The sequence below is a fragment of the Drosophila simulans genome, chromosome 3R, assembly GCF_016746395.2.
Source record: "Drosophila simulans strain w501 chromosome 3R, Prin_Dsim_3.1, whole genome shotgun sequence".
NCBI lineage: Eukaryota > Metazoa > Arthropoda > Insecta > Diptera > Drosophilidae > Drosophila > Drosophila simulans.
The window spans coordinates 6,648,148-6,666,957 of NC_052523.2; the positions used below are offsets into that span (position 1 = coordinate 6,648,148).

General features: G+C 42.8%; 2 protein-coding genes across 21 annotated transcripts in view; one reads left to right on the forward strand and one right to left on the reverse strand.

Annotated features, from left to right (window-relative positions):
* The first annotated feature begins 1,472 nt into the window (after positions 1–1,472).
* LOC6727443 (larval cuticle protein A1A) lies at positions 1,473–2,913 on the forward strand. Its single transcript, XM_016176411.3, has 2 exons — positions 1,473–1,637; positions 1,928–2,913. Exons 1-2 carry the CDS (start codon positions 1,629–1,631, stop codon positions 2,654–2,656), a joined length of 738 nt encoding a protein of 245 aa, XP_016034017.1. The 5' UTR covers positions 1,473–1,628; the 3' UTR covers positions 2,657–2,913.
* A 435-nt stretch (positions 2,914–3,348) lies between these two features.
* LOC6727447 (dystrophin) overlaps positions 3,349–18,810 on the reverse strand; it is a 136,888-nt gene continuing 121,426 nt past the window's right edge. For 10 of the 20 annotated variants that reach the window (XM_016175584.3, XM_016175583.3, XM_016175594.3 and 7 more), the window contains 11 exons: positions 10,001–10,260; positions 9,739–9,939; positions 9,490–9,623; positions 9,066–9,424; positions 8,357–8,740; positions 8,166–8,286; positions 7,632–8,062; positions 7,269–7,569; positions 6,276–6,584; positions 5,976–6,005; positions 5,670–5,874 (listed from right to left, as the gene is read on the reverse strand). In XM_016175584.3, coding sequence (XP_016034019.1) covers positions 5,995–6,005; positions 6,276–6,584; positions 7,269–7,569; positions 7,632–8,062; positions 8,166–8,286; positions 8,357–8,740; positions 9,066–9,424; positions 9,490–9,623; positions 9,739–9,939; positions 10,001–10,260 — 2,511 coding nt within the window. In that variant the 3' untranslated portion in view covers positions 5,670–5,874; positions 5,976–5,994. Of the gene's footprint in view, positions 5,875–5,975; positions 6,006–6,275; positions 6,585–7,268; positions 7,570–7,631; positions 8,063–8,165; positions 8,287–8,356; positions 8,741–9,065; positions 9,425–9,489; positions 9,624–9,738; positions 9,940–10,000; positions 10,261–13,838; positions 15,119–18,810 lie in introns of those variants that run through there. The other 10 variants (XM_016175593.3, XM_016175581.3, XM_016175599.3 and 7 more) reach the window with 3 other exon arrangements.

Consider the following 18,810-nt stretch of genomic DNA (forward strand, 5'->3'; position numbering starts at 1 on the left):
CCTGTAATTGGTAAAATATCTCCAGGAGATGTCACATCTATCGCGCATGTTTTTGTCGAAGCAAAATTTTTGCAATTAAAATACCTACATACCAATATTGTGCTTAACTAATCCATTATTGACTGGATTTCTCAGTCTTCAGTCTTCTTGGCAACTTTGTAGCATTAGCCTGCCATTCTTGTATTGATCAATTGCTTTGATCTTCTGGCTAAAAATAGTTAAAACAGCTGACATCGACTGGCCCGTCGGTTGGCACGACTTTGATTCTTTGTTATAGTTAGTTGTCGCATAAACAGGCCCGATGGTAACAGCAAGGGTAAGACAATGCATGCAGATGTCAATATTTTTCCAGATGCCAGATACAAATTTGCAGCCATAAATTAAGCTCACAAAACGGTAAACATGGGAATTGTCGCAGTCACTTGGCCGTTAGATGCTGGAAAGGGTATTTTTGGCTAATTAGGCACTATTAGGAACTAACTTCAAACTTGTTTGGATCTTCCAAAATATATCTCAAGTTCATCTTTGATTATAAGTTATGTAACTGATCAGTATTCCTATAACATTGTGTCCTATCATAGTCAGTTTTTAACATCTCCGCTATGTAGCAACCATTTAAGAGGAAGAACAAACAGAAAACCAGTCTTCAGCTAAAGGATCAATCATGAGTAACCTTATATAGTCGTCATGCCACTTTTTGAAGGGTATTATTAATGACATTATTTGCTTAGACTGCAAGTGGTTGTTTGGCCTGGTCTGTGGGCCAGACTAATGTGCCGACAGCAGCGCGTTGACCTTTTGCTTTATTAGGCGGTTGTGGCGACTGGCTGCCCCTGTTTCCGCCCCCTTCTCCTGCGAGCCTCTGGCTTTTGGGCCCACTCCAGGCACTCTGAATTCAATTGTGGACCACCTGACCTTTTGCGCATGCGCTGCAACTGCCATTTCATATGGAACCTCAACATCGCCCGGTGCAGCTTGTTCTTCTCAGCTAATTACGCGGCAGCCAAATGCAGCATATCCTAACATCCAGCCAATGTTAATGTAACATTTCAATTGTGTGCGGCCAAATAAATTTTCACATAATTGCCAAAAGTCGGTGTCCAAGCGGGGGATCGAAAAGCGAATCGAAACCGAATCGTAAACGTCGCAAAAGTGAAAGGGCAAAGCTCGGGTTGGCTTGGCTCCGGGGTCTGGGGACCCTTTAAATGGTTTAGCGGAAGAATAACCTTTCTAAGTCGACACGATAACTGCGCCAAAGTTGAAGCCAGGCACACGATTTGCCGCCAGGTGGGCAAGAGTCAATCCCCGCCCCCGTGCCACCACAGTACTGGTCCGCGCCATGTGCTTGATCGCTGGCCCAAGACACCGAAGACTCCGTCTGGCCGGGTCTCTCTTGATCTGAAATTAGTTTATTGCCTCGACTGCGCCATGTGAAGCAGGCGACATTTGCCGCCGTTTGCCAGTATAAATGGCCAGAACTCCCAGCGAACGCTTGCAGTTTTGGTTACTTCTTCTAGCGCGATCGTCGTCGAAGCCAACGATACTCCGGCCACTCTTTACGTGTGGTGTCTGCTGAGTCTGTGACAACTGTGAGCGAGTGGAAAGGATACCCCTGCAAGGACATCGTTATGCTGAAGGTGTGAAAACAAAGGATACCAAAGTGCTTTTAATTCTCAAGGGGGATGCAAAGATGCATTAACCAAGTGTTTCTTTTACTAAAAGATTATATTCTACTCATAGAAAGACACTCGGTTAAAATCTTAAACATGTTAAAAGTCCGTCGAATATTCCAAATTAATATTAAGTTTAATTGTGCCAGAAGTTATAACTCAAAGCAATTACCTGTCCTGACAGCAAACCTGTCCCCAATTACATAAATTTTATTTGAATTTAATCATTTTCAACATTTTCTTTTTAATTTTTTTAGATTTCACTGCTAAGCGCTGTGCTCGGCATCGCCTATGCAGGCGTGATTGGACCCGGACCATACTATGGTGGTCCAGCTGGTCCCGGACCTCTGCATCACTACGGAGGATATGCTCCGCAACATGGGCCCCTGCCAGGTCCCTATGTGGCGCCCAAGCCGGCTGCTCCCGAACCCTACGATCCCGACCCGAAGTATTCCTTTGGCTACGACATCCAGGATGGGTATACTGGTGACCTGAAGTCACAGCACGAGACGCGCCACGGAGATGTGGTGAAGGGCAGCTACTCGGTTGTGGATCCGGATGGAACCAAGCGCACCGTTGACTACACAGCGGATCCCCATCACGGATTTAATGCGGTTGTTCGCAAGGAGCCACTGGCCTACAAGGCACCCGCACACCTGGCACCCGTCGTCGCACCTGCACCCGCTCCAGTTCCAGCTCATTACGGCCCGGCCCCGGCTCCTCCACTTCCGCCGGTGCCTAAGGCTCCTCTGCTTTCATATCCTCTTGCCTTGGGACCTTACCACCGGGCTGCTCCCGGTCCTGCACCTGGTCCCGCTCCCGCTCCTGCTCCAGCTCCGGTGTCTGTGCCAGTGGCTACTCCAGTCCTGCCCTCCGCCCACTTCCATGCCGCCTATCCCGCCCTGGCCCACAGCCCCTATGCCCACTATCCGGCTCCAGGTCCGGCACCCGCTCCAGTGGACCCCCATGCCTACTACCATCACTGAGGGACCAAGGTTCTCAACTATCTGATCTGATTTGATTTGACTTCATCTATCGCACGCAGCTTACACTGACCCAAAACTGAAACTCCGGCTATATCTGTGCCAAACGCTGTACTCTCAACCTTTTATTCTGTGTTCTTCGAGGGATTTGATACCGATCCAACATGTAGATTGATTCTAAGTTACCCCTAGCCTATGTACACGTCTTTAAGAATATGTTGTTGAATGGTTAGTCTAGGAAATAAAACGAGAATTGAAAAACCTAACAGATTTTTTTGCGATTTTCCCTATGAACTATTTTTCAAATTTAAGTTTCGAAGCCAAGCTGAATTTAAAAAACCACGTTTTAACGCAATTGATGAGTGTTTTATTTATTGTATCAACTTTTCGCAATGGTTCATATATGTATATGTTATATGATATCGTATGTGGCATATCTCATATGTATAATTTCTGATTATGTATAAATATGTATATGTGTGTTGTATATAAACGTTTCGAGTATGTCACCGTATGTTTTAAATAAGTTTATTACAATGCATAATGTGTTATTATTAATGTATTATGTTTAATAAGTTCTATGAGCTACCATTCGTAGAACATACTGAAATGTTTTCGATATCGATATAAATTTATGTACTCCTCAGCCGACTTCAAAAGTTCATCAGTGTGCAGAGTGCGTTTTGGTCTCGCTGCACTCGATTAGGTATACAATTTAAATACGATTATAGTCCTTAGTTTTGTAATAAACGGTATCAAAAGATAGGTACAATTGAGTCATGCCTGCTACCACTAAATTAATTTCGAAGCTTCTATTCCAACAAAAACGATTAGTTGCCAAGCTCGGGGCTTTGTGTCTATCATTATCCGTCTGATTGATTTGATGTGTACGATTATTTAAACTAAGGGTCTTTAGGCTGATATACCATACAAAAGTGCTGTGCTCTAGAGGCCTTTACAGTTGGACACAATTTCGCTAAGTAATCTGCTTAGAATAAGAGACTAATATACGGTGTACATACCGCTAATATAAATAAGCGGCTAATATAGCTCACAGTATTCCTTGACAATTGTATAATATTTAATTCATAATTTCTTCGTTGATTGTTTGGCTTCGTCTCGGACTTCTCCGTCCGATTTCCTCATCGGTTCACGCGTTAGGTAAAAATCTATTGTAGACAACCACTGGATGATGAAGACTATTTCGGGATATGCTTGAATTGCGTTGCTTGATCTCAGTTGTCAGTATAAAATTGTGGACAAACAAATGGCAGCTTTGGCTATTCTCAACTCAGATCTCAGTTACTAGACTTGATGCTTTTAAATTCGTCCTCGACTACGTACTCCTAGAGATGGCTTTACCCATATAAAGTTTATATATTCGCCGTTGAATGGGATATGTTTCACTAATGATTAGATAGTTGACTTAAGCATTTTTGTTTCGATTTTGGTTCATTTGTTTATAACTTGAAACGGAGGGTTTTCTTTTATTAAACTTGATTGGTTATTGGTAGGACATCTTTTCCACACTACGTTTCGGTTTCGGTTTGGGTTAGAAAAATACTCATAGTTGGGACATTTTACTACACAGAAGTGGTTGAATAATTTGCTAACTGCATTTTGTTGATAGCTATATCTCTTTATATAATTCTTTCTATATATAGTATAGTCGTGTTGCATTATTTACTAAGTGCCCGAAAATTCTAGTGAAAAGTGAACCTAGCTTAGATAATTTAAACTGATAGATGAGAAACACAAATAATAGCAGTTTCTAAAAATGTTTCCATATTGTCCTTATTTTCGTTTCTAATTTTTGTATAATTTCGTTAACTAAAGGTGGAATTTCAGAGGAAATAAACTAAAGACTTTCATGTCAATATATAGCTAATATCTGATATATCTATAAATATTTATCGATCTGTGGCATATCTAGGTTAAAACTTTACTCTCTTTCGGATATATATTTTGCTTATGTTGATGTGAGTATTGTACGATATTGGGTATCAAGTTATAGACATCTATATGTATCGATTCGATTAGTTCTTTGTGGTATTTAGGTATTTTAAAGCAGTTTTCAATATCATTTGATTCGTAAGTATATCTGAGTTATCCAAGTGTAATTTGACTAGTTTCATTGGAATGTTGTGGATTACCTAATATATTTGAGGGTTCTGGTAGTGGATAAGATTCGATTCGATTTGATTAAGTAGATAGAAAAGGTGGTCCATTTAGTGATCGTATTCGTCAGCATATGATTAGGTTTATGAAGGTCTTGTTGTCTACCAACCGAAAACAAAATAAAAGTATAAAGACGGTGATATTTAATAATAGTTCTTTAATTAAAAACATTGCAGCACACTTTCAGTTAGCACAGATATTAATATTAAATAATATTAAGAAATAATACACAAGAAATCGGAATAAATAAGGATACAAATTAAAACTGATTGCATGTTTCGAAATTTACATTTAAAACACTTATTGTATAAGCTTTAAAATGATATGAAAGCTAACCAAAAACTGTTAGCTGGTTTTTCTTGTATCTTTGAAATTGATTTGCTTCCTATCAGTTTTTTGAAAAAAGTGAGAGTTATAACAATTTTTCATGTACTAGCAAATTATGATTATGTTTCATTTATGATATAGTTGTTTCTTTTTTCATTATATCATAGGATGTAAGTATGTGTGGGAGTTACAGCTTATCTAATCTTTAAATCATTTCTGCATTATTTCCAGCTTTCAATATGTCTCACTTACTTATGCTTCGATATTTGTATATAATATATATAGATTTGTATCTTTCATAACTACTAAAAAGTGTTCTCAGCTTACTCGAAGCTCTTCTTGAAATTCTTTTCCATCTGATTCTTCGCAATAATGTATAAATATATGTACCACAATAGTTATATGGATCTATCTTTAGGTGTTTAGGTATGATTATTTAGAATGTTTTGCAGGCCAGCCAATTGGATTTCCTCCCATGCATTTAATTCTTTTGGATTCTTATACTGTTTCATTGTTTTGTTTCATAGTTGAATGCCATGCAATTAAGTATCGAAGGTGTTATTTCTGCAGCTCCACGCAGGTCTTCTCCGTGGTTGCCGTGGTCGTCGTCGTCGTCGTGGTGTTCGTAGTGTTGCTGCTCGACGAGTCCTCCAGATCATCGTTGATGCACTCCAATTCCTGCTCTGTGATTACGGTCACCAGGCCGCTTGAGTTCTCTGCGGATAATAGATACAAAATCGCGATTAGAAAATCTGGCATATTGGTATATTTTCAATTCTCTGAAATGGTAAGAGGACAACACTAATCGTTGCATTACCGCTTTAATCCAACACATTCTAGGCAAGATCTGCATGGCGATTTGGGGCAGTGGAAAGAGAGCAGAGCAAGAGAAATAATCGAGATTAGTATTTATAGTGGAAACTTGTATTCCAACAAGGTTGTACAGAGAAAGCGACATCAACACAAACAACACAAGCAATTCGAAAATGAAATCAAAATCCAGTGCCCTAAAGTAGGCACCGCAAACGAAAACCAAACTCAACACAAGCTGAACCGAGGTGGTCGGAAAATTGAGCCGGCTACAAAAGGTGACAGTGACTGCCATTAATATCCGCACCATTCAAGTGCTGCTGGTGCTGCTGTTGCATGAGACTGGAGTGCGGGGGCGGCGGTGGACGTCCGTCGTCGCCCAGATATCCGCCCGATGTCTGCATGCCGCCGGAAATGTCCATTCCGCCATTGCCTGTCATCAGGCTCCTTTGTTGCTGCGGATGCTGCTGCTGCAACTGCTGCTGTTGCTGCTGCTGTTGGTGCAACGCATTCAGGGCTCCGCTGAGCTGGTGCTGATGATGCTTCGCCGCCAAGCTCGCCAGCTGGGCGTGCTGTTGCTGCATCTCGCTGTTCATGCCCGGCAGCATAATTCCCTCTGCGAGTGTGTTTGCGGTTTCAGTTTCGATGGAGTTTTCATTGATGGGGGTGGGTGTACATTAGAGTGGGTGAGCGGGTGGAATGGGAGCAGAACAGACAAGAACAGCACACAATTAGAGGTTAGTTCGCAGAATGGCCCCTTTGTTAATGCTAGTGGGCGACGTTGTCACTCACTGTTAGTCCGAGCCCCCAACAACTCGGAAAGTTCCCCATCGGTATCGTTGCTGTCGCCCGTCTTATTTGGGTACCATTAAGTTAAGCCCTCTCCCAGACCTTAAAATTTGTCCTAAATGTACAGTATACATGTAAACGTATTCCTTACAAAATAGTTCAATATTCTGAGAAGTTGCTACATTAGAATCAATTATTTCACTTCTCAGTATATCTGCAATGACACTATGATGGCTTTAGGCTTCGATTGAAAAAAAAAAAAATGAAAAATACTTCAAGCCTGACTGTTTACATGTATAACTCCCCTTAAGGCTGATTCTTTTAATTTATAATTTATATTAATATTCAAAGATAAACTATTCTTTAGGAAAAGAAGATAAGATAAAATAGCCATAAGGTTCTAAGGCCAGGTAGGTTTCCTGATAATTATTCCCCATTAAACAATGGTAATTGCCACACAAGACGAAACTCAATCATTTTGAGTTTAGTCTAGTAAATCCCATCCACTCACTTGAGTTGTGCTCGTAGTGGCCATTCTGTTGGTTCATCTTTGCCGGTGAGTCCGTGTTCAATTGCGAGGCGGTCACCGACCGGGTCTGGAGAGTGTTGGGTTTGGAGTTCAACGCGGAGCCGGGAGCGCTGGGCAGACCGCTGCTGGTGGCGCTACTGCCGCCGCCATTGGGCTCATCGAGAAGTTGGCGTAGTCGCTGCAACTGCGCTTCCAGTTGTCGATTGTGATCCTCCAGGATTTGCATACGCGCCTCGAGGCGTCCCTTGTGCTGGCGCAGCAGCTTCGCTTCCGCCATCATGTCCTGCAAAATGAATTAGGGGAAAGTAATAAAAGGAAACCATAAAATGATGTCCAAATTCTCACCTGGCCCTGCTCGCCCTGGCCAGAAAGACCAGTCATGCTAGAACTGGAGTGTTGCATGCCATTGGAGTCCTCGGGCAAGCCGCTCTGCTCCTTGCTGCACAATTGCTGGTACTCCGCCTGCAGGTTGGCGTTCTCCTCCTCCAGATCGCGGATGATCGCCTCCAGTTCTTCCCGCTGCTCGGCATCCATGGCGGCCATTACTTGGACAGGCGACTTGGGTGCACTTCCATTCGAAGTTCCGGGCAGAGCCTGGCAATACTGAGCGATCAGTTGGTGCTCGTCATCACTGTCCGGTGTGGAATTTGAGCCTGTTCCGCCATACTCCACCTGAGCCAGTCGTGAGGCGTACATCTCCAGGCGGGAGTGCATGTCGTTCTGCAGCTGGTGAGTTGTGTGCTGCGGACTGGGCGCCGGACTCTCCAGTGCATCACCTAGATTTGGGAATTTTTAAGGTTTTATTTATAAAAAAATAGTCTCATAGTGCGAACATTTAGTTAAAATCGATTCATAACGTTCTTAAGTTTGGAAACTTACCCTCCAAAACACTCTGAACGGGCAGGTATCCCACTCTTGGATGCTTCTTGAAGTATTTGCGACTCTTGAATTTGTTCTTCAGGGCGCGTGTAAAGTCACGAACGTCCTCGGTGGATGTGGTCTGTGAAAAGCCAAGAGATTAGTTCAAATAGAACAACGCAATTTAGACAATGCAAGAGCATTTTACTCACAGTGGTGCAGTACTCGTGCATGGGATGCGTGAGCTTGTGGTTCTTGGCGTTGCGGCCGAAGAAGAAACACTTTTGGCACATGTCGAAGTTGAAGCACTTGAGGCATCTGTAGCGGAAGCCCACGATCGGGTACTCCTTGCAGATGTTGCACTTGGCCTGGTGCTTGGCCGCCTCCGCAGCCGCCAGGCGATGGAGCACCGGAAGCCACACGAGGCTCTGCGGTTCGTGCTGCAGCCAGCCGAGGAAGTGCTGCAGCTCGATGGAGATGTCCTGGTTGCCATCGATGGCCTCCTGCGAGATGCCAGCCTGCTCCAGGCAAGATCTCACCGAGGGCTCAATGTTGGAGCCACCGAAAGCGGCTACTTCACCTAGTTGGCGGGGTACCTAAAAATTTTAAGTGGTGTTTTATTTTCTCTGCTTTTAATGCCGCTTTTAATAAGCCGTATTAGTTGGCTTATTAGATGAGTAAATTGGTTTATGTTTAATAAATTTAAACCGCTATTAGCGACAAGTAATGCTTATGAAAATAAATTTTAATTTGCAGTGATATAATAGTTCAATTAAATTATTTAATCATAATAAATTACTTTATTTCTGCAATAACTAATCACCTGTCGAAATTAGTAATTACAGTTTATTATTGGGTATGAAAAGTTATTTTGTTATTAATTTTAATTTGAATGGTATAATGACATCACAACTAACTCACCTGAATGCAATCGTGCAGCAGGAGTCCCAGTCGCCTCTGATCCGCACGTCGGTCAGTGTCTGCAACCAGGCGGAACAGATAGCGATACTTCTCCTCCAGGTGACCCCTGCAGAGGAGGACCAGTCCGACCTTGAAGCTGAGGACGCGGATTTGGCCGGTCCTCTGTGAGTCGTAGACATTCAGGATCCAGTTGATGGCCAGGTCCAGCATTAGCGTCAAATCAATTTTATCGATTGTCACGTAGAGCGAATGCAGCACCGTGGTCATGTCGGGTATGTCGATCAGCTTGTCGTTTTGGGCACGCAGGCCATGTCGATCGAAGGACTCGCAGGCGGTGGACATGCTAATCCTGTCGAGAGCTGTTAGGGAGATTGCAAAATTGTATTACTTTGAATCCAAGCCAAGTGCTTCAGATTAAACTCACCCAATCGCTTCTGAACAGATCGCAGTTTCATGGCCGTTCTGTAGGCGGAAAAGCGTATCTCGTTGAGATCTGCCAAGCCCTTCATCAGCTCAATCATCTCCGGATGGTCCCAGTGCGTGGTCTCGCGTTCGTGGCTATAAAGAGTCATTAGGTTATCACTGCTTTATCACATTTAAAATTGGCAGTAGAGATTTAGAATGAGAGCTTGTATCCCTTGGTACCTCGAAATATATTTTTCCCTATACTCACTCGATATAGTAAGGCACATTGGCGGCTGTGGTGGCCCGCTCCCATGGCGGCTTCACGCTCTGGCCGAGATTGGGCAGTGGTCCAATGGTGCCGCTGTTCGATGTGGTGCGTCCGTCGTCGCCGTTCTCGTGCGTCTGCTGGGCTCCAGCCTGGCAAAGGACCTTCTGGCGCTCGTCCATCGCGATTTGCAGGAGTTTCATGCTATCGTAGTTTAAACATCCCAGTAAGTAAAGTGTAACAATAATCCCAGAGTTAAACTCACCGCGTATTCAAGTCCTCCAGCTTGGAGAGGCAGGGTGTGGGCACCAGGACCTGATTGGCGGTGAAGAAGGACTGCTGCTCGTTGCAATCATCCAGGAGCGCACTGGCCGTCGTCATCTTGTCCCTCAGGCGCTGCAACTGTTGCATCTGCTCATTGGCCTCGCCCACAGATGAGGGTGGCAGCCAGGAGGTTTTTGTCTGCTCGGCAAGGGCAACGCGGGAGCTGAGATCCTCCAGGATCTTCTGGAACTGACGCATTTTCTGTAAGCACAAACCAAAACAGGGAAATTAATGTAATGTGAATATGCTGATTGAAGAAATGATAGGAGCTGCATTACATAATAAGCCATATTGTTATGCCTCATCCTTTATACAATATTCCCTTTGTGCCTAACGGCTTACCTTTCACTGGATAGGAAAATGCATTTATTGTTTCCACCACACCACAAACACTTTTTATTGCCTACTTGCAGGCGCCTTGCTCAACTTTAATTTAATTATGATTATGAGCTTAGTTGGGCTCACGTTGCAGTTACGGCTTATTATGCCCATCCTAAGGGGATTAAAATGTTGGCCCAGACTTGCCGGAGAGCATAAGAACTAATGCCAATCAGTTCCGGTTAGTGTACATGGTTAGTATATTAAATCGGATTAGTTAGCCAGGACGATTATCCGCTCTGCTTTACGTGCATACTGATGTCATGTTGGAATGCTTGATAGATTTAAGTAATATACTTTTACAAAACAAAGCAATTTAAGTGATTTTTAAGGGGAAACCCTAAGCTGTATTAAGTGTAAGACACTTCAGACTAATTTGCTTTTTTAAGCTTTATTTTCTTATATTTCGGCAAGTATCTGAGAATCAGATACAGCTGTTCTCTAGCTTAAACCCTTCGCATCGCGGGCTTTTGAATATTTTTGTGTGTTGAAGTGTGAGTTGCTTCTTCATTAGCAGTTAAGAGCAGGCAGCTTGTGCTTTAACGTTTATGTCCTTTGTATGCACTGGGACGCCGAAAAGTCCCTGCACGTAGGTCCCCCTGCTCCTTTTCCACTCACCCGACTTTCCGCTGCGCCAATTTGGCGCTTTTGTAACTCTAAACTGGAAAAGGCAGGAGCAACAGGAGGAGAAAGGAGCAACATCTGCGCACGTTTCATTTGGCCCATTTTCGCTCGCCCGCTCCCCTGAGAAAATTTTCGCTTTTCAATTTTTACCTTGACACCCCATTTCCCACTTCCCATTTTCCGTTCCCCATTGCCACTTCCCGGCATTTTCCATTTCCATAACCCGGCAACAGAAACTTTCATTGCCTGCCGTTTTGCATGCAACAAGCAAAATGCATTTACCTTGGCAAAGCAAAAGTTTCAGCACCCCGCAAGGAGAACGAAGTCCTGGACCAGCCCAGAACTTCAGTCCACCCACTTCGCCTCCTTGTTCGTTTTCTTTATTATTTCATTTAGTTTTCCCAGGATCCCTCAACTCTCTTTTCGGATCCCGCCTCCTCCATTCCGGCTTCTGTGTAGTTTTTTAATTTAGTTTTCTTGAAGTTTGTGTTTTTGATTTGGAACTTTAGCCTTAGCTTTTCCAGCCTTTAACTCTTTGTGGCTCCCGGGGCAAGTTTATGCCCCATAATGCACTTGCACAGGCAGTTGTCCATGTGTTTAGCTGGGCGCACCCATGCATTTTTTATTCTTCTACTGCAGCTCTTGTTTGTGGCATTTCCCGGGGCAATTGTTGCTCTGCCTTTAAAGCTAAACTAAGTAAATAACATCCTCTATTTAGGGGCATTATTGGAGCAGATAGAGTGGATTTAAAAGAAGCAGTCTTGTGCAATTTTGTAAATACTTTGGAAATGCCTTGGAAGGCTTTGAAAGGCTTTTCAAAATTAACAAATATATTTTTATTATCTATATATGTATTTATATTAATAAGATCACAAAACATTAATTACTTTTTCTATGATGTAAAATGTTCGATTACTGTAATTAACTCTGTGCACTATAAATATTTTATTTTTTTAAGCTTCTTCAGTGGTTTTTCACTTTTTCACACTCAGTGGCTCATTATCTTTTTCCCACATAACTCAAAGGAAAGCGTTCTTATTTATTTTTTTCACCTCCGCTGCTAATTAAGCACACAAATTATTTCCTGCTGCACTGCGAGCAACTTCAGTTGAAATCCTTTGTGTGTGGCTGCTTTGAGTTGGCTCGCATTTATTTTTTAATTAGCGGAGCGGGAAACGCAGCCAACAAAGGCGCCCAAAGGCTGTGGCCAACTTGTCGCTGGCAATCAATAATTTGTTGTTTACAATAAATATGCATCACACCACTCATTGCTCCGCCATTAATTAGTGGCAACAAGCCAACAAAGTGGCCGCCGCCACAAAGAGACAAGAAAGCTGTTTGCCATCCAAGGCATTGAGTGAAAAGTCATTGGGGGTTGGGATGCACTAGGTACTGGGTGGGTGGCAATGGGCTGGCTAACTGATAAGAGGGCAATGCACTTTTAAAGCTGCCTTCCTTGGAAGAAGTTTAATCAGCGCGCAACGACGGAGGAGAAGAAAAGTCCAGGCTTCATGCATTGTGGGCCTCTGGCAAAGGGAATCCTTGCAAAGCCCACAAGCAGGGCGGGATTGGGTGGCCATAGTCGCAGGGCGTTTGTCCATGGTGTGTACTTAAAAAGTGCAACTCTGTGTAATTTAATACCATCCGCTTGACTCCATAACAATTCCTTGGCTGCGTTCCACCTGCGGCTGTCGAGCGGGGAACTTGGTTAAATAAAAAAAAAGCGAATGTTGTCGCCATATTTTCTATGGCATCACGCAGAGCAGCACGGTGGAAAAATCAGTGTACTCTTAGTATTTCCATTTTCAAATAATGCAATTTATTAAAGCATAAAAACGGAGTTCATCCTTTAAAATTGTAAATCAGAAACAGAAATGTTTTTTCTACTTTTTGGCAAATGAAAATCAGATTCAAAAAAATGTGCGCTGATTTTTGTCAATGTAAAACTCGCATCACCTACAGAGCTTATTAAAAATGCTTTGTGTTTGCCACAGGAGGTAAGTAAATGCCAGGGAAATGGCACGAATGTGTACCTTAAATTGACATTTTGCCAGGCGATGACTGCAAAGAGAATTGCGATTTAAGCAGGGGTGAGATTAGAATGATTCTGCAGTTAAATCAATTATTTTATCGAACTGTTGCTCATTCCGTCTTGATTTACTCCCCCTTCATTTTACCCCTTGCTCAGTGAAGCTCGAAACGGAAATCCTAGCTTGCATTAATTAATTGAAATTGCAAGAGAGACTGAAAAAGTTTTGCCTATGGAAAGCTGAGGGAAAAGCGGGAAATTAAGGAGAGAAAAGAAAACTCGGTTGGTTAGCAGTTTGCCATTTCCTTTTTTTTAAGCAAGGACACATCTACTTGAATAAATCACGACCAACAACGAAAACGAATCTTTTACGTCTGTGGGTGGAAATTAATCAAGATTTCAAAGGAAATGCTGGAAAAGAGAGATGATAAAGAAAGAGTTGGCAAGGATTCTTTTAATTAAAATTATGAATGATTTCTCAGATTAAAAAAAATCTTTTTCTCCGATTTTTCTATCCAAAATGTGGAGTGGGTAACAACTTATGGACTATAAGCGGTTAACCCTTTTCATGTAAATATGAGTTTTATCTTCTTCTTTTGATTTACTTGTATCACATAATTGTTTTAAAATCGTATTTATAAATTAATAAAAGCATCTCATAAAGTATTGACTTCGACTTTATAAAGTAACCTAAAGTTCGTAGCCATGACCAATATTTCAGCCAACCACTGTTAGCCAGTACACAAACCTCATTCTCATCGCGTAAGATTCCGACAACCTGGAGAAACATGCGCTCGGCATCGTTTTGCGGATCGTAGTTGGAGTAGGTATCGTCCACCAGCGTAATATCGCCCAGGCGGCAGTGGAGCTGCTCCTCCGACGAGGACGAGTAGAGCGACAGGATGTTGCGTCGCCGCTCATTGGCAACGTGTTGCACGCAGGCAGCGACTGTTGTCTCCACAGCTGCTTGTCGATCATCAGCAACCTCTTCTGGCGGAGCTTCGGCTTCCTCGCAGCCACTGCTGCTCAACTGCGAGTAACTCAGGCTCAGTTCGTCCATCTCTTCGCCCTCCTCCTCATCCTCCTCGTCGTCATCCTGTTCCATTTCGTGCTCCAATTCGGTGCCCCCAGTTCCACTGTCACCGCTTTGGGAGCTGGCCTTCGCCTTGGCCTTGGCCACGCCTCCATTTGCAGCGGCCGCCCCTACATTGACCACCACCAGATTGTTGAGATGGTTGCCGAAGTGGTGCGACTCATTGCTGCTGCTGCTGCTCCGACTGCGGCGCTTCAGGGACCGAAAGGGGGCGAGGAGTCGGCGACGAGTGCTGCACGTGGGCGTGGCATAGGGCGGCAGCATCTCCAACGTCTGCTGGTGTATCTTGGGTGCCCCCGAGTACCTCTCCAGCGACCTTGACTTTCCCCCACTGCTCTGCAGCACGGAGCATCCTGCTCTCCTGGTGTGGGAATTCTCAATGACCTCGCCAGCCTCATCGCTGGAACTGTGGGCCAGTGCTGGCGATGTTGCAGCCTGGCCACTGCTGGCGAAGAGTCGCATCCTGCAAAGCTATTCCAGCAAGGGGTTCCTCTTACTTAAGCTATTGTTTCAGTTAGTGTTGCTGGTGCTGTGTATGTTGCAACTAGTGTTGCTGATGTTGCAGTTGCAGTTATTGTTCTGTGACTACAGATGCTGCATATGTTGCTGACTCTTAGGCTCGAGATATGGATGCTGCCCTTTTTCCAGCAATTGAAATTGCTGCAGTTACAGTGGATGTTGCTGCTGCCACCGATGTTGCACGAGTTGCTGCAAATTGATGCTGCAGTGGCTCCTGATGTTGCCGTTGATATCGCTGCTGCTGCTCCTCGCAGTCCGACGTTGCTGATCGTCTGGCGGGGCGAGTTAATTAATCTTGCTCTATGCAGATTTCAGGTTTTCGCCGATGATGCTGCTCCTCCCGAACAAAAACTTAGGCACTTGGTTGCATCGTTTTAGGGCACATTCTTGCGTAATGAACGTTGTTTTTATGCGCTTATCTATTTATAAAACCGGTTCGACAGGATTCTACGTTTATTATTTCGTTTTCTCTCTTCAGCTCTGGTCAAATATGACAAGGGCGGCTAAAACACACACATACAAATATGTGTGTAATTCGTACTACAAATATGCCCCAAGTCAATAAGCCACTCAATTACGCCGAAATTTCCCAGCTCACGCCCCTCGCTCTCGCCCCCCAAAGCCGACCAACTTTTGACTAGCGTTAATTATCCAGACATCTTGGCTCTGTTTGCCAAGCAAAAAGGTTGACTGCATTCTGTTTACACAATTGTTGTTGCGCGCCTCTGCCTATATGTGTCTATTCCCATCTCACTCACCCCCCCCAGACGTTTGGTGTGTGTAAATTATGTTGGGCAATATTTACTCGCCGATAAGCCAACTCCAATGTTTCAGTTAAGACATTTATTGTCTTGTCTCTGCATTCTGTGTTTTGTTCTGCTCTTGGTTCTCTGGCATTGCCAAGGTGCGATAAGTGGAATGGTAAAAAAAAAAAAAACAGGAACAGGGGGTCTTTGGGAAAAACCAATAAAAAGGTGGGATAGGTTAGTGGAACGATCCTATATGCATTTTGGGGCAGACCAGAGGAAGTTGTTAAAGCAACGAGCAACGAGAAGGTGATAAAATAGGGTTAAAGATGGGAAATTCTTTCTGGAAGCTACGAGTCAAAGAAGAACCAAGTCCAACAGGAATCAGTAAATCTACAAGAGATTTACACAAAAATTTTAAAATTTTCTAAAAGAATAATGTGGAGCCTGCTTATTGCTGAAATATATATTTAATAGTAGATAATATCTCCTGACGACTTTAAAAATAACCAACATTCCATGCAAAAGAGACTCTCTTGAGACTTTGAAAAGTTGGAACCCCCGAGAAGTGGGTTCTGGTTTCAATGGAAGATTAAATACGGCTTGACTCTTTGGCCAAGTTCGTCTCAAGTGACTATAACTAAGCAATGACCCCGCTTAAGCCCCATAGAAAATAATGAAAAACAACAGAAAAAGTGTGCAGAGAACAAGCTTCAAAAATAGATGACATTCAAGAAGGCAAGAAATGACCGACGAAAAGCGGAAAACCACCAAGAACTACTGGAAAAAAAGAGGGTATAAGGAGTACGGGGTAGAGGAAAGCTCATTAAAAATTCTAAGCTGTAAAGCAAAACAAAGTTTTAAATAAAGTCCAGAGGGGCGCGGGGTGGCCAGAAGTGGAGACAAGTAAACTAACAAGCCATTGACAAAGACTTCGCCGCGTTGATGAGTGAGTGCGGCCAAAAGCGTGGAAAGAGACGCAATGATTGCGCGAAAGAGACGTGGCGAGGTGGTGCGAAAGAAATGCCAACGAGTAATGCCGGTAATGACATTGTAACGGTATTTATTACAACATTACAACGAATGACAAGTGTCTAATTAGTTAAAGCAACATTCCACTCCCCATTCTCCATCGCACTCTCCGATGCAGTCGTCTCTTTTTGGCTTTGCATAAATTTAATTTTTCTGGAAATTCTGTTTGCAGGTGCTCTTTCTTTTCGAAAACTCTCTGGTTGCTAGCGATGTGTGCGTGATAAGTAGTGACACGAGTTTATTTGCATTCCCTTGGATTTCATAAGCTGTGTAAGAATGATGTTTTATTTTGCACAAATCCGAAGCTTACTAAACTTCATAAGTTCAATACGCTTTCGTTTCTAGTGCAACCTATGTAAATACATAGAGATACATAGTTTGTGTATGACGCTTAAAATCACGCGACCATCTCTGAATTCAAGTGAACCCTAATTGGAATATATGGCCGCCTGGAAAATGCTAAAATTGTTACCACCACACGAGAATATAAGACTGGAGTGAAAATATGCAATATTTATTGCATTACTTTTTTGTTATTAGCATGGTTAAATGCATTACGAAATATTGAAAAGCAGCGCCGGCATGATGCTTGCATTTCAATTTGATTGATGTACTTTGTGGGCACGTGAGGGAAATGCCAATGCATTTCATTATAATTTTCACTTTTTTCCCCGTACATCCAGAGAGATAACATTCTGCGTCGACTTGCATACAAAATCTCCCCCTCTTGCAGATACACACAAACGTAGATACGTATGAAGGAATATGAATTGATATTGATAGAATGTGACGCTGATGTGTGCGGAATGCATTTGTTATTGCCAATGGAAATGCAAATGTTTTCACTATGTCTGCAAAAGGATGGTAAGGAAAACAATTTACCAATAATTGAAATGCAACAGATTGAAGATGCTTCCCCGGGCGCTCAGCTAAAAGTAAAATCATATCAAATTACTGAATAGCTACAAAGATTGTGGATTCAACTGCTTAATCATGCGTTACACAAACCAAACCGAATTTGCATTTTATCAAGCGAGCAAATCAAAAGTGTGTATTTTCACTTTCGGTTTATTGTTTTTGGCGAAACTAATCCACAATGCTCATCACACGCGGAGCAGCCAACTATTTTACTGGCCAAAAAAATAAAATACGAACGCTAATAAATCACCAAAGTGAGAAACTATGGGGAGTCTTGAAAGGCGCCGAAAAATTAGTCCGTTTACCTGCCTTTCAGATACAAGATACGCGCCTTTTGTTTAACAACAACAAACCTAATTAAGTTGCCCAGCTGAGCCTCCTCATTCCCAAAAAGATACATTCATAGAAATAGAAAGCCCTGCGGTCACATTCATATCACCACTGCACGGTATGTAAACCCAAAAGATACATAAATCTACGAGATATCCAGAATCCAAGTGCTGAGTCATTGAATATCGCTGTGAAAATGGTTCAGCACACATAAATCAAAAGCGTCACGAATCGTAGATCATTTCGACGAGGTAACTTGGTCCGCACCCACGAAATGGAGGACACAACCACGTGCTTACGATAATTGCAATTTGATTGAACCGACGAAACTCGGAGTGTCCAGAATTTTTGAGCAGCCCACGGCAGTCATTCAACTCTGAAAGCCACCAATAACATATAAGAATCCGAATCATGCAAAGCCGCGTCTCTGGCGGATTACACAAAAGCCCAACCGGAAATTTCAGCTGGAAAAAGAGCAGGAAAAGAAGCAAAAACGAGAGACACACAACAAAATTAAAAAAAAAAGGAAAAACATACAAAAAACTAAAAAAAGAAAAGCAAAAGTGCATTATGCGACCCTCGGTTCTGGGCTTTTGTTTAGCTGGTCTCGCTCTGTTTGGTTTATGCATTTTCACAGGGCACGAGAATGAATTCCCCATCTAGTTCTGAGTGCCCGACCATGAATAATTTTCCAGTTGTGACTTTTGTTTTCCGATTGTCAAATCCATACAAATCATGAACAAAAGGGTTAACATTTGCTAATGTCTTTAATAGGCTGTGGAAATGCGCCAAGTGATATTACTGAAATTTGGGCAAGATTAAGATAGGCTTTTTATTACTTTAATTACTTAAAATGCTAAGAGATTCGGTGATTTTATTAAAGAATAAATCAATAGATCCCTTTTTATGAAGCAAGGTCGCCTACGATTTCAATGAAAATCAAATTCCATTCACTTGCTTAACCCAAATCAAATCCAATCAATAACGAACACAGATTTCAATTTAATACATTTTTTTGCCCAATTTTTTTACCAGCCTCACTGTGAGGAATAGAAAAAGAAGAAAACGCACAAAAAAGGAGC